General features: G+C 38.7%; 1 protein-coding gene across 2 annotated transcripts in view; it reads left to right on the forward strand.

Annotated features, from left to right (window-relative positions):
• The window catches only part of IGF2BP3 (insulin like growth factor 2 mRNA binding protein 3), a 123,151-nt gene that overhangs the window by 100,220 nt on the left and 10,385 nt on the right, over nucleotides 1-12,546 (forward strand). For both annotated transcript variants that reach the window (XM_069461986.1, XM_069461987.1), the window contains 3 exons: nucleotides 94-216; nucleotides 691-826; nucleotides 2,374-2,499. In XM_069461986.1, coding sequence (XP_069318087.1) covers nucleotides 94-216; nucleotides 691-826; nucleotides 2,374-2,499 — 385 coding nt within the window. The remainder of the gene's footprint in view (nucleotides 1-93; nucleotides 217-690; nucleotides 827-2,373; nucleotides 2,500-12,546) is intronic.

Genomic DNA, 12,546 nt, shown 5'->3' on the forward strand with positions numbered 1-12,546 from the left:
AGTAGATAGGATGTAAATGTTTAATGAATGAATATTGTCTTTGTACCCAAGAGTAGGTTTACTTTAATTCTATGATCATTTTTCTGTTTACAGCACAGAAGAGATTCCCTTGAAGATTTTAGCTCATAATAATTTTGTAGGCCGTCTTATTGGTAAAGAAGGAAGAAACCTTAAAAAAATTGAACAAGATACAGACACTAAAATCACCATATCTCCGTAAGTGCTGCCTTGCTTTTGCACTAGAAAATTTTCAAACGCTGTTTTTATTTTTATTTTTATTTATTTCTTTAAGAGATAAGGCTAGAGTGCCGTGGCGTCAGCCCAGCTCACAGCAACCTCAAACTCCTGGGCTCAAGCAATCCTACTGCCTCAGCCTCCCGGGTAGCTGGGACTACAGGCATGCACCACCATGCCCAGCTAATTTTTTTAATATATATTTTTAGTTGTCCATATAATTTCCTTCTATTATTTTGTAGTAGAGATGGGGTCTCACTCTTGCTCAGGCTGGTCTCGAACTCCTGAGCTCAAATGATCTTCCCGCCTCGGCCTCCCAGAGTGCTAGGATTACAGGCGTGAGCCACTGCTCCCGGCCCAAAATTTGTTTTTAATTGCCATCTGTGGCTGAATTATTAGTAACTGTCTTTTCCCTCTAACTTTCATGCTTTTTCCTCGCTCTTTTTCATTCCACAGATTGCAGGAATTGACGCTGTATAATCCGGAACGCACCATCACAGTAAAAGGCAATGTTGAAACGTGTGCCAAAGCTGAGGAAGAGATAATGAAGAAAATCAGGGAGTCTTATGAAAATGATATTGCTTCTATGAATGTTAGTTTTAATAGGACAGATATGTCTTTATTTTGATGAATGGTTAAAAGGTGTTTATTGCATAAATATTGATTTCTTTAGTGGTGGTGTCATGGGAAGTAGTTCTCATTGATTTTTAGTACCACAGCAAGTACCCGGGGATAGCAGGGAATATAGTAGTTTTGACACTAGGCTTGGCTATCTCTGTGATTTTAGCACATTATTTAGTCTTTCAGCCTAAGCTTCCTTCTCTAGGATGTAAGGCTAATATCTACCTACAAAAGTTTAATATAGTACCTCCTTCCCATGTTAATTTGAGGAATTTAGTGTAGAAGGAATGTGGGCTTTTAGAGGTATGTGAACTAGGTTTGAATCCCATTTATGGGCTGCAGCTCTATTCTCTTGGACAATTTGCTTAGTCTCAGCCTCAGTTTCCTCATCTGTCCAATGGGGCTACTACTTACCTTGCATGCTTATTAGGATTACAATAGATATAATGCATATGAAAGTTAATGTTAAGATTACAAGTTTAAAAGTTACTTGATAACTCCAGTAAACCTTGGGAGATACAAGAATTACAAATGACAAAACAATCTGTGTGGTGTATCTAAGGCTATTAAATATTAAAAAGCACATTGTTGACATTCCTTAATGGATGGAATGGTGGAGAAAATGGAATACTTCAAAATTCCGTCTTAAATTTTGAATTAAATGATTTAAAATAAAATTCTTGAATTGGACCAGTCATCCAAAACAGTAAGCCTCTGAGAGGAGGGAAATGTGAAAATGTTACCTTTGTGTAAAGAATGTAGAATGCTAATCATGTCACTCCAGATGACTGCCTGGCTTCATATTCTAACTGCTTGTCCAAATGTTTTGGAGTCAATTGGGATTAAATCCAACCCCCATAGGCCTTTTAAAAAGATTCTCAGGTACACTGAAATCTCAATTCTACTCTCTACGTTTCTTCCTCAACCCTTATAAAATTAAACTAAGTTAAAATCCCCTTTCTGGCTCCTATATCCGTTCCAAAGATATGTTTAGTTGCAGTGGTTACATGGGGATGGGAACAGATTTCCAAAGGACTCAACTTTGTTTTAGGCCTCCTGCTTTGACCCACGAGTGCCAAATTTTACCCAAGGAATACGATCTTTTAATAGCTGGTTCTGTATACCTTGGTTTGCTTTTCAATGAACAAATCTTATTAGTTTACCTCCTCAACTAATACAAGATGCTCAGTCTGTATTTATCGTGTGCCCACAGTATACAGAGTACATTTTTGTCTAAGCTCTGCAAGCTGGGAAAGAAAAGCTGTGAGACAGTTTAATACAGCTGTGGATCAAGGAGGGTGCAAACCAGCACACAGATTTTAAAATACTGAGAGATGTAAACAGACGTCAGCTATATGATCAAGTATAGCCACTTGGGACATCTGCTTTAAGTTTGAGTCAGAAGATGATAGCTTTCTTTTAGACGAGAGATCACAATCTGAATATTGTCACTTATAAATGTTCACATTCCCTTGATTCTTTTAATTTTCAAATAAAGGGACCTTTTTACCATTGCAGCTTCAAGCACATTTAATTCCTGGATTAAATCTGAATGCTTTGGGTCTATTCCCACCCACTTCAGGGATGCCACCTCCCACCTCAGGGCCCCCCTCGGCCATGACTCCTCCCTACCCACAGTTTGAGGTAAGGTAAATGGTCTTGGCTTTCTTTGTGGTTGAGTTGGGATATAGTCAAAGGGATGCAGTTGCAATCAGACTGTACTGCCCCTGAGCAGGGTGACATTCACTGCTAATTGGGAAAAACCTTAATGTAAACCAGTCATCGGTTTAGAGCCAACATGTGCTCCCCAGGTCTTATCAATAGAAGCTTCTTATTTGCCCCTTTGTAGAATAGACGTGATTATTTTAAAGTTTTTGGACGGTAGAGTTGTCAATATGTGTTTTTAAACACCAAAAGTTTGGGATTTTGGGGAAGGGGGAAGGAAGTTAGTTATTTTTAAATATTGAAGGAAAGGATTTTTAAAATTCTTCCTTTATCTTTGTCACCTGGAAGTTAGTGGCTTTGAAAGATCCAGAAAGACTGTACGTGTTTTCCATTTTGAATGTTTATACTGTTAACCAGTGAACTAAGATTGTTTTGCTTATAATTCTGGGGGGAGGGTGTGTGTAAACATTAAGCAGCTTTTGTTTTGTAAAATGGTAGATTATTTAAGAAATATTTGATTTTTAAGAACTGCATTTTCCCTGGGGTCAGAAATAGGATACCAGAGATCATATGAAAATAATTGCAACACAGCAGACAGCTGATACAATAAATTATTTTGAAAGTAGCTCATGATTTAGTTGCATATCAATGATAATTGGAGGTTGACAATCATGTGAAATTGAAAACATTCTAGGGTCTTCGTTCTTGAGTTTATTTTCACATCTCTCCTTGGTTAGCTGTCTTATTTAATATTTTGAGTGGTACGTCCTCTACCAATTTAGGGAAATATCCAGGTGGAATAGATTGAATTCCATCATATCACTACCTAGAATAAATAAGTAGAGTAGAATGATGTTGAGATTATTCCTTTAAAAACAAGAATTTTGTTTTCCTGTCCTTGAGCCCACCAGACTGATAGGTGTTCTAAGCTTTTGCCCTCTTGCAGTGTGTGTTTCTGCCCTCACTGTCTACAGCGTCTGCATCTTCCCCTGCAATTCACATGTCATTTTTAGTATGTTTAGGCTTGAAAACCATATGACAAAAAAAGAGCCATCAAAATTTCAACTGAATATGAAATATGAGTAGAATCATTAAGCATCATCTGAGGTAGCTGCTGGGTTTGTACCTTGGGGCTGAAGGGGTCTGGTGGAACAAGCTCTGGAGCCCAGGTCTAGCCCAGCTCTGCCATGAGTTTGTGTCACTGAAGGGCAGGTTCCTCTTCACTCTGGGTTTGTTTTCTTACCTGCTCAGTGGAAAAAAAAAACTGAACTAGATGAGTTGTCTCTAAAGACTGTCAGGTCAAACATTTCTCATTTCTAGAGCATTCAGTAATATGAAAAGTTTTAAAGCAGAGAGAAGAGTGATCCTAAAATAGGAATTTGAGAGGTATATAGACACCTCATATGCCCACTAGTTTCTATATGCCTTTGTCATAGGACTGAGTTTAGGGCAGATATATATCCTGACACTTCTGTGTAAATTGACTCTTAATAAAAGCTATAGAGAACTGGTTATGTGAAGTAACTCTGTGCTAGAGAAGTTTGCATCTAACATACGTTTCTACTAGTTACTCTAAACTGGCTTTCTCTTTGGGCAGGTTGCTTAACCACTTTCCTCACATTCCCAGTTTATAAACTGAAGTGTCCTTGTAACTCTTTTCTCTCTCCCTGCTAGTGACACATGCCAGACAACAAAGCTTCTCATGTTACAGGTGGTAGCATAACAGAATGTTCTTGGACATCTGTCTTTTACACTTATGCGAATACTTCAGTAGCAAAAATTCCTAAAGTGAATTGTTAGGTAACTATTCTTTTTAAATACATAAATAAAAGACTGAATATTCTCTGGATTTAATCAATTTTCTGCTTTAGTGCTATGGTTCTGTGTATTGGGTTCCTGTATTGTAAGAAAAATTAAGAATGTTTTGAGAGAAGTGAGGTCATATTAAGAACTTGTATTTCTGAAGCACTTTTACGATCTTAAATGTCTGAGTAACTTAAACAAATAGCAATTTTGTTTTAAGAGTGGGAGCAGGTGGTCAGTGATGTTGAATTAGGTCAATTTAATAAAAATGAGCCAAAATCTCACTAGAATAGTGATCTTTGCTTCTCCTATTTAGACACACTACAACAGGGCAAGAGGTGAGAACACCTGACAGTATGGTGGTTTCAAGGACAGGCAAAGGAAATGTTTGTTCTTAAAGGGCTAAAATGTGGATAATCTTAGCAATTGTGTTCTTTGCAGAATTCCAGTGGACATTTTACTCTAGTGGTGGCGATACAGTGGAATCCCCAAATTTACACCTGTATATTTACCTAATTGTTCAAGGAGGTATCATTCTAAACATTAAATGCTATGAAGAAAAGCAATTCTGTCATCTATCTGGCTGGATGGTTGAAGGTTACTGCATGTGTTTATTAAAGATGAGTGTGTTCTTATGATTTTTCTGTAGGTTTAAACCTACTGTTAACTCAAAGAACATGCCAGGAATTATCCACAGAACTTAAGAGTGGAAAGAAGACATATCTTTGTAATCTATGTTTTCTTCCAAAATGGAAGAAATCTTTACTTGTGTGGGTTAAAAATATGTGCTCAAAATTGCCTTTTACTTCTACAAATACATAGGCATATAATCCTTTCTTGGATGTTTAGTGTATGTATATTTTTTAGTTTTTTTGTAAAAATTACAGATAATGATGGGGACGGCAGGAATGCTTTCTCAGTGTGTTGCGGCTGAAAAGATGTCAGCTTGTCTCACTGGCCACGTTAAGTTTGATCCTACTGTTAAGGTAGTGTCTGCCAGACTTCTCCATTGTAAGGATGTCTTTCCCGTTTGTGATTAATAAGGAATCAGTAGTACTTTCAAAATGTGTATCTTTTCCCCAACAGTTCTTCACCCAGTGGGTTTAATATCTATTGCTAACATATGCCCAAATCATAAGTTACTATTTTTATTTCTTGTACATTCATTGGTTGATGATCTTCTGTAAACTACAGCACTAATTACTCCCCACCTGAAGTAGGGAAACTGTTTCTCCATAGTTACAATAGAATTACCTCCGGCCATTTGAATAAGAATCTCCAGGGGTGGGGGTGAGGCACAGGCATCATTTTTGAAAACTCCCCAGATGACTCCTTTGTGTATCCCAGGCTAACCACAGCTGCTCTGTTTGTCATCTGGTGAACCCGTGCCCCACTTAAATAAATCAAAATCTCAGGCGGGAGCAGGTAGAAGCTCAGAAACGTGTCGTTTTATAGAGGTTATCAGGAACTCTTTGCTATAATTCATTGTCAAGAACTGTTCTTTTGACCGCACTATGTGTCCCAGCCTAACCTCCAACTCGTGGGCTCAAACAATCCTCCTGCCTGGGGCTACGGTTGGGATGGCAGGAATGCATCAGCTAAGAACTGTTCTATAAGTAATGTTCTAGTCTGTGGAGGGTGTTGGAAAGTGTATTTTCTATCAACATCAGTGCATGGGAGAAAGCACAAACACACACTACTTATGTATGTCCCTCTTTCTACCTTGTTCTTTGTTTGATTTTAAAGAATGAATAAACTCACTTCTTTATCTCTGGATCACCTGTCATTCCAACTCAGGCAAATATTAGGCCCAAAACCTCTGTGGGATGCTGCCATGTAAATTGGCTTAAATGAGTTTTCCTTTTTCATAAGAAGAGTTCGAGGGTAAACAATCCAGGGCTGGTAGTGGTTCTACCATAACATCTAGGGCTGATGTTCCTATCTGCTTTGCATGCCACCCCCTGGCTGGATACTCAAGCTCCAGCTGTTGGGTTGGATTCCAGTAAGCAAGAAGGATAAAAGATTGCCAGGTGAGGTGACACATACCTATAGTTCCAGCTACTCTGGAGACTGGGGTTGGGAGGATCACTTGAACCCAAGAGTTCAAGTCCAGCCTGGGCAACATTGTTGCCCATCTCAAAAAAAAAAAAAAAAAAAAAAATCAAAATTAGCAGCATCCTTATTTAAGGACGCTGCCTGAGGATAGCTTTAAACACTTCCACTGGTATCCTATTGGCCAGAACTTAACACCTGACCATGTCTAGCTGCAAGAGAAGCTGGAAAACAGGGGATAGCAATGTGCTCATTAACACAGGGTCTATTACTGAAGGAAAATAGATGTTCAGAACAGCTGTTTGACTGGATTTATCACTATTACCTGTTAAAGGGACCTCCCAGAGCCTGGAAGGGAGGAGCCAGGCCTTTAAGTTCTCTCAAAAAGCAGAGGAGAATCTAAGGAAATTCTGGAGGAGAAAATTCCATGTTCCAAATTCCCATTCCTTACAGGTTATTTTCACCTAAATAAAGGGGAAACACCATTATTCAGAAAATTGTATTGTGTCTATGGATACAAATTAGAGTAAATTCTACTTTGAAATGGCAGTAGTGGTGATTTTCTGGCTTCATGTTTAAGGGGACAGTTCTTTAACAAGTTTTGTTTTAGTATGTAACTTCAAGGTGTGTGTGTGAGTACTTAGTTGGAATAGCTTTACCCTCACTATCTATTTTGAGACTGTTCTTTTTCTGAACTCAAACCACTAATACTTGTCTGTTGTGTGTACCTAGTAGTCACCACTTTTTGAAATACAAAGAAACTATTGTTTTTAAAGGCAAGTTAAATTTACCAAAGCTTTATCAAATTCTTATTACTGCTTCTTGCATTCTTTTTGGCTTCACTTTTCTTGCTGATGAATACGATGTAGGTTTCTGAGGGCCTGTGATGTCACTTTTTTAAAAAACTGGGTTAGACAATTAAAGGTTGACAGGTATGTGCTCTCAGCATTTTCGAGGTCTTCCTCCACTGCATTCTTGTATCTACACTTGCTGTTCCTTCGACGCTATCACAGTGATGTCATGTTACTTAATAAGAGTGTATGTTTATCCTTGATATCCTGTAGGTAAACAGTGAATCTCAGCTTTTATGTTAAACATATATTGCCTGCCCCAAGAAGTAGGTAGAATGTAATGACTAAATGTTTCAAAGAAACTATAACTCTATTACTACTTCCTCCTCTGTTAGAATTACTTCATTTCTTGGCCAGGTGCAGTGGCTCATGCCTGTAATCCTAGCACTTTGGGAGGCCGAAGTGGGGGAGGATTGCTTGAGGGCAAGAGTTTGAGACCAGCCTGAGCAAAAGCAAGACCCCATCTCAACAAAAGTAGAAAAATTAGCTGATTGTGGTGGCGAACACCTATAGTCCCAGCTACTTGGGAAGCTGAGGCAAGATGATCGCTTGAGCCCAGGAGTTTGAGTTTGCTGTGATCACAACACTGCACTCTAGTCCAAGTGACAGGGCAAGACCCTGTCTTTAAAAAAAAAAAAAAAAAAAAAAAAAGAATTTATTTCTCTACTCATGTTTTCTCATTCCTGCTTTGTAACATGACAGAAGAATGACCCATCTTATCTTTGGATATATTCCTTGCCTCTATTCCATTCCAGAATTTTGCATATGAGTATTCTTTGCCCTGCAGTATTTTTTTCTTCCATAGAGCCAAAGAGTTGGTTCTTCCAACAGACAAAAACTCTCTAGTTCTTCCCTAGCAGCTGGCTTGTGCAGTACTTAATTGGCAAACTTCTAGTTTAGACATGACAGGAAATGCTCCTTTCAGAAGCGCTCCAACAGTAGGGAAGAGGGAATTGGCAGCCAGTGAAGCAGAGCGAGCGCTGGAATTGGCATGGTGCGCATCGCCTCAGCTGGGTGTCTCGGCGGCTTGCAGGAGCGGTGGCAGAAGCAAGCCCAAGGCCTGTTTTTGAAAGCCTCTCTGGAGTCTTCCCAGAAGTCTCCAGAATGATAATGTAACCTTAAAATTATTCACTTTCTGCTTGTGCAAGAGGCAAGAGAGATGATGAACCGTTTTTTAGCTCTTAGCTAGTTTAAGATACTCTTTAAAAAAATATTTTATGAGCTGAAAGGGATTTTTAGATCAGATGATTGCTTCATGGAAGCTTAGTCCTTAAGACTCATTTCTCATTTTGGGTATAGCTCTTTTGCCGGTAAACAACTTCCAAGTAGATAACTCACTGCGTACGTTTATTATCCCTAAGAAGCCTTGGTTACTCAGTTATGGGGATAAACTTTCTTGGCCTTTTTTTTTTTTTTTCTTTTTATTTCAATGTTCTCTTCAGGTCATGGAGTTGAGTAAACTTAGTTTCTGTTCCAGACCAAAATCCATTTAAAAATAAAACAAAACAAAACAATACAAAGCAAAACCAAACCCAGGAGTATCTCTCTTACAAACCAAAGGGAGACACTGGCATCCTTCCAGGTTCCTGGAGGCTGATCTTGCTGGCTGGCACGCACGTCTCCATGCCTTTGTGACGCCTTAGATTCTGTTCCCCACAAAGTAAATACACTTAACCTTACTGTTTGCTCATACTTGTATCCCTTCACAAGAGATGATTAGGAATTACTCGCTGGCAGACTTCAGCAGTTATGCAAACTTGCAGTTCAGCAGCTTTGTTCTTGTTATTTCAAGCCATAGCATAGAGTCTGCCAAGAAGTCCAAAGGAAGTTCTGCCGATAGTCATCTGGCAGAAATCCACTGGGAAGCAGCTTGTGTCCTGTGAATGTCCTTCACCCCCAAAGAATGTATCAAAAAAAGGGTTTAGGAAGAAGGGTTCAGGACAATGCAACTGAACATTTACTTAAAAGTGAGGAATGTGCAACAAGAGAAAGGGTGATGCTAATGGGTTTTTTCAAGCGAGATCTCAGGCACTTAAACTCACAGGTCCAAGAAACTTATCATAACCTTGTTCTGGCTGCTTCGTTTTGTAAGTAAAAATTATCTGCTTATCTGGGGTGTCTGAATCCTGAAAACATGGCTTATTATACTGAATCCTGTATAGGAATGAATTGTACCAGAGAGCCAATTTAAGGATTGTGTAGTAGACGGGATGTTTTTTGCTTTTTGAAACAAGGTCTTGCTCCGTTCCCTAGGCTGGAATGCCATGGCGTCATCATTAGCTTACTGCAACATCAAACTCCTGGGTTCAAGTGATCCTCCCAACTCAGCCTCCCAAAGTGCTAGGATTACAGGCATGAGCCACTATGCCCAGCCTAGTAGACAGGATGTTTATGTGGTCTGCCTTATATTCCCAGAGGAAAATTTCCTTGAAAAGTAAATTATGGTCAGAGAGATGCTTGGTGGATATGAAATTGGAGCAAAGGGAATTTGATGATGTTGAGAAATGCCTTCACCAAGCTTCAGTCATCCAATGAGTCAACTTTTCTTGAAGATACTATTGCCAAGAGCACACGTCACTGTCCATCAGTCTGGGGCACCATCTTCTGATGGGGAAAAACACTTAGTTTGCTTCTAACTCTGCTATTTCTATTTGACAAGTTCTGTTGCTTCTGTTTTCATCCTAGTGTGGGACTTTCTTTAATCTACACAGTGATGCTTGCTTCATGTATTTGCCCTCTCCTCCTGGTATATTTTGGTCCTTTGGGCCTTTCTCTACTGACCATCATTCCTTTTCCAAAGCTTCACACAGTATTTCTCTTAAGGTTTTAATCTTCATATTGGATTTGTTACCTCTCATCCTCCCCTCCAGCTCCCACCAACAAAAAACCATGAACGGCCTTTCATCACTATGTCGGAAAGATGCTTTTGCTCGTTTCTCACGGTAGCAGCCTTGGACGTCTTCCAGGGTAAGACGCATGCTCAGGCCGTGCGTTCACTCTAAGGACGATGTTGATGCTGCTGCTACATTAGTGTCCTCTGGGGGTACTTAAGAGTTGCTCCCTGGGATCAATACCAGGAAAAGTCATTTTTACTAAAAAAATGAGTAGTTTTTCTCTTAGAGTCAAGGTAAATCATATAACTGATTTAAAAAAAAAAAAATTAGCTGCTTGGAAGCTTAAAGCCAAATTTATATAATAGCTTTTTTGGCTTCATCTTATCTTTACTGTTCAGGCCCCTGTGTTCTTATTTCTTCACCTCCTTTGTTTTATCTTTCTAGATTATGCATATTTTTTAAGCAGCATAAAATTCTTTTTGGGACGGGGCCCAGGAAACAAAGTCATGACAAAATACTATGGGATAAAATAAATCTGGGCAATTTACATTAGATATAGCCTCATCATTAAAAAGGTCTTTATCACCACCGAACCAAGAAAAAGGCACATTGTTTAGAGGAGCATGATATGGATGTTCTTAGTGAGATAAAATATTTAGATCCCACTCTTAATTTTTTTTTAAAAAAAATAATTGCTCAAGAGAGCTCAACAGTCTTGATATAAGGATAGAATGACAAGATAATACTAACATCATAGTTATGGTCAATGTTGGCATTAACTCAGTTACTCTGTCCAGTTTTAAAATAAGAAAGGCTTTAGAGGGATAAATGGCATATGGTAATTGTATGACACACTGCAGGCTGTGAGGATAGTGCCTTCCAAAAAGAGGCATGGTTCTTCTGACTTGGAAATGGTGATGGATGAAATAATTTCATTTGGTGCCCTTTGCTGATAAAGAGCAACAGAAGTGTTTTGGCCAAGCTATGCAGTCCAGGCCCCTGTAACAAATATATCCAGAGTTAATATTTAGGGGGGAGGCAAATCCTTCTTTGGTGTGTTCTAAAAATGCTGTAGAGTTACAGGGAGGACTTCATTCAGCTGACAACTGTATTAATATCTGCAGTGTGTTACATTGTCCTGGAAAACTTGGGGAATCCCGAAGAACTTTACCAATTTGTAAGAATATGGTACAAATTTAGTACATCTATTTATACAGATCCTAAAGAAACAAAATCCAGTGATTAGAGATGGGCAGATCAAGAATATTTTCTGAAGTTGAACCTTAGGTTAACTGTTCTATGACTATAAAAGATACTTGGTAGGGGGTGAAGGTAAAGGAAGAGACACAGAGGAAAAATTCAAATGATTTTCATTTGTAGAAAACTAGGCACGTGGTCTAGAATTATATGTTGCTTTATTTTTCATAAAAGTGAAAGGCGTGGTTTGTACTGAAACTATTTTTTCCTTTCTTTAAAAAATGTATTGACCATCACATAAATTTATTACCATGATGATTTGGAAATATCTGTGAATTTTACATGTTTGTGTTCTTTGTCCCAGAAGTTCTATTATAAATTCTTAGAAGTATTTGTTTAAGGGCCCAAAGACTTATGTTTAAAAATTTGATTGTATCATTACATGAATTAGTGAAAGATGGGAAAGTGAAGTTGCTGAAAGTCTTTTAAAGCACCCTCAAATATAACAATAAGTAACTGTCAGGGGAAGATAAAGGAGTTGAAACTCTTAAGTTGTAAGTTGCCAAGTGTGTTAAGCCTGCATAAGGTGGGTGTTTGCAGGTGAGACAACAAACCTCTTGCTTTCAGCTCTTTGTTCCAGTAGAGCATTATTCATCTTTAGTCATTCCTGTTCCTCAAAATAAAACTTTCCATGGACTAGCTGTGGATGCCCTTTTAAGCATGTTGATGATAAAAGTTTTACACTTTTGCCAACTGCACATAAGAAATTTCTTTTGACTCAACACAGGAAGTCGTACCCAGGCTAATCAAGGAAATTGTGACAGGACCAGGGAAGGCAGTCCCTCCTTGAATGAGTTCTATTGGGCACTTTTCCTTAAGAGATCTGGGTATATTTTTGGCCACTCTGGGTATATTTCAAAGCATATCTGTACTTGCTGAAAGAAGGGTACGCTACGTACTGCTTTTTGTGAACATGGCTTAGGAGATGGAGAAACCCAGGTTTGAATCTTCATTCCTCCACCAGTCAGTGTGTGACTTAGGGTAAAGGACTTAACCACTCCGTCTGTTTTTCTCGATTCTAAAATAAGAACATTGTTAGTTTCTGTCAACTGGATCTGTTGTGAGGTGCAAATGAGGTTATGCACAGCACCTCACACAGAAGAAGCGCACAAACTAATCTTGCCACATGCTTGCTATATACCATCATCCCTTCATCAGAATTATTTTTCTCTTAACCTGAATTTTTACTTAAGCATGGTTTTTACCCATCTCCACTACCCTTGGGAAGA

Source organism: Eulemur rufifrons, chromosome 29, assembly GCF_041146395.1.
Source record: "Eulemur rufifrons isolate Redbay chromosome 29, OSU_ERuf_1, whole genome shotgun sequence".
Lineage (NCBI taxonomy): Eukaryota > Metazoa > Chordata > Mammalia > Primates > Lemuridae > Eulemur > Eulemur rufifrons.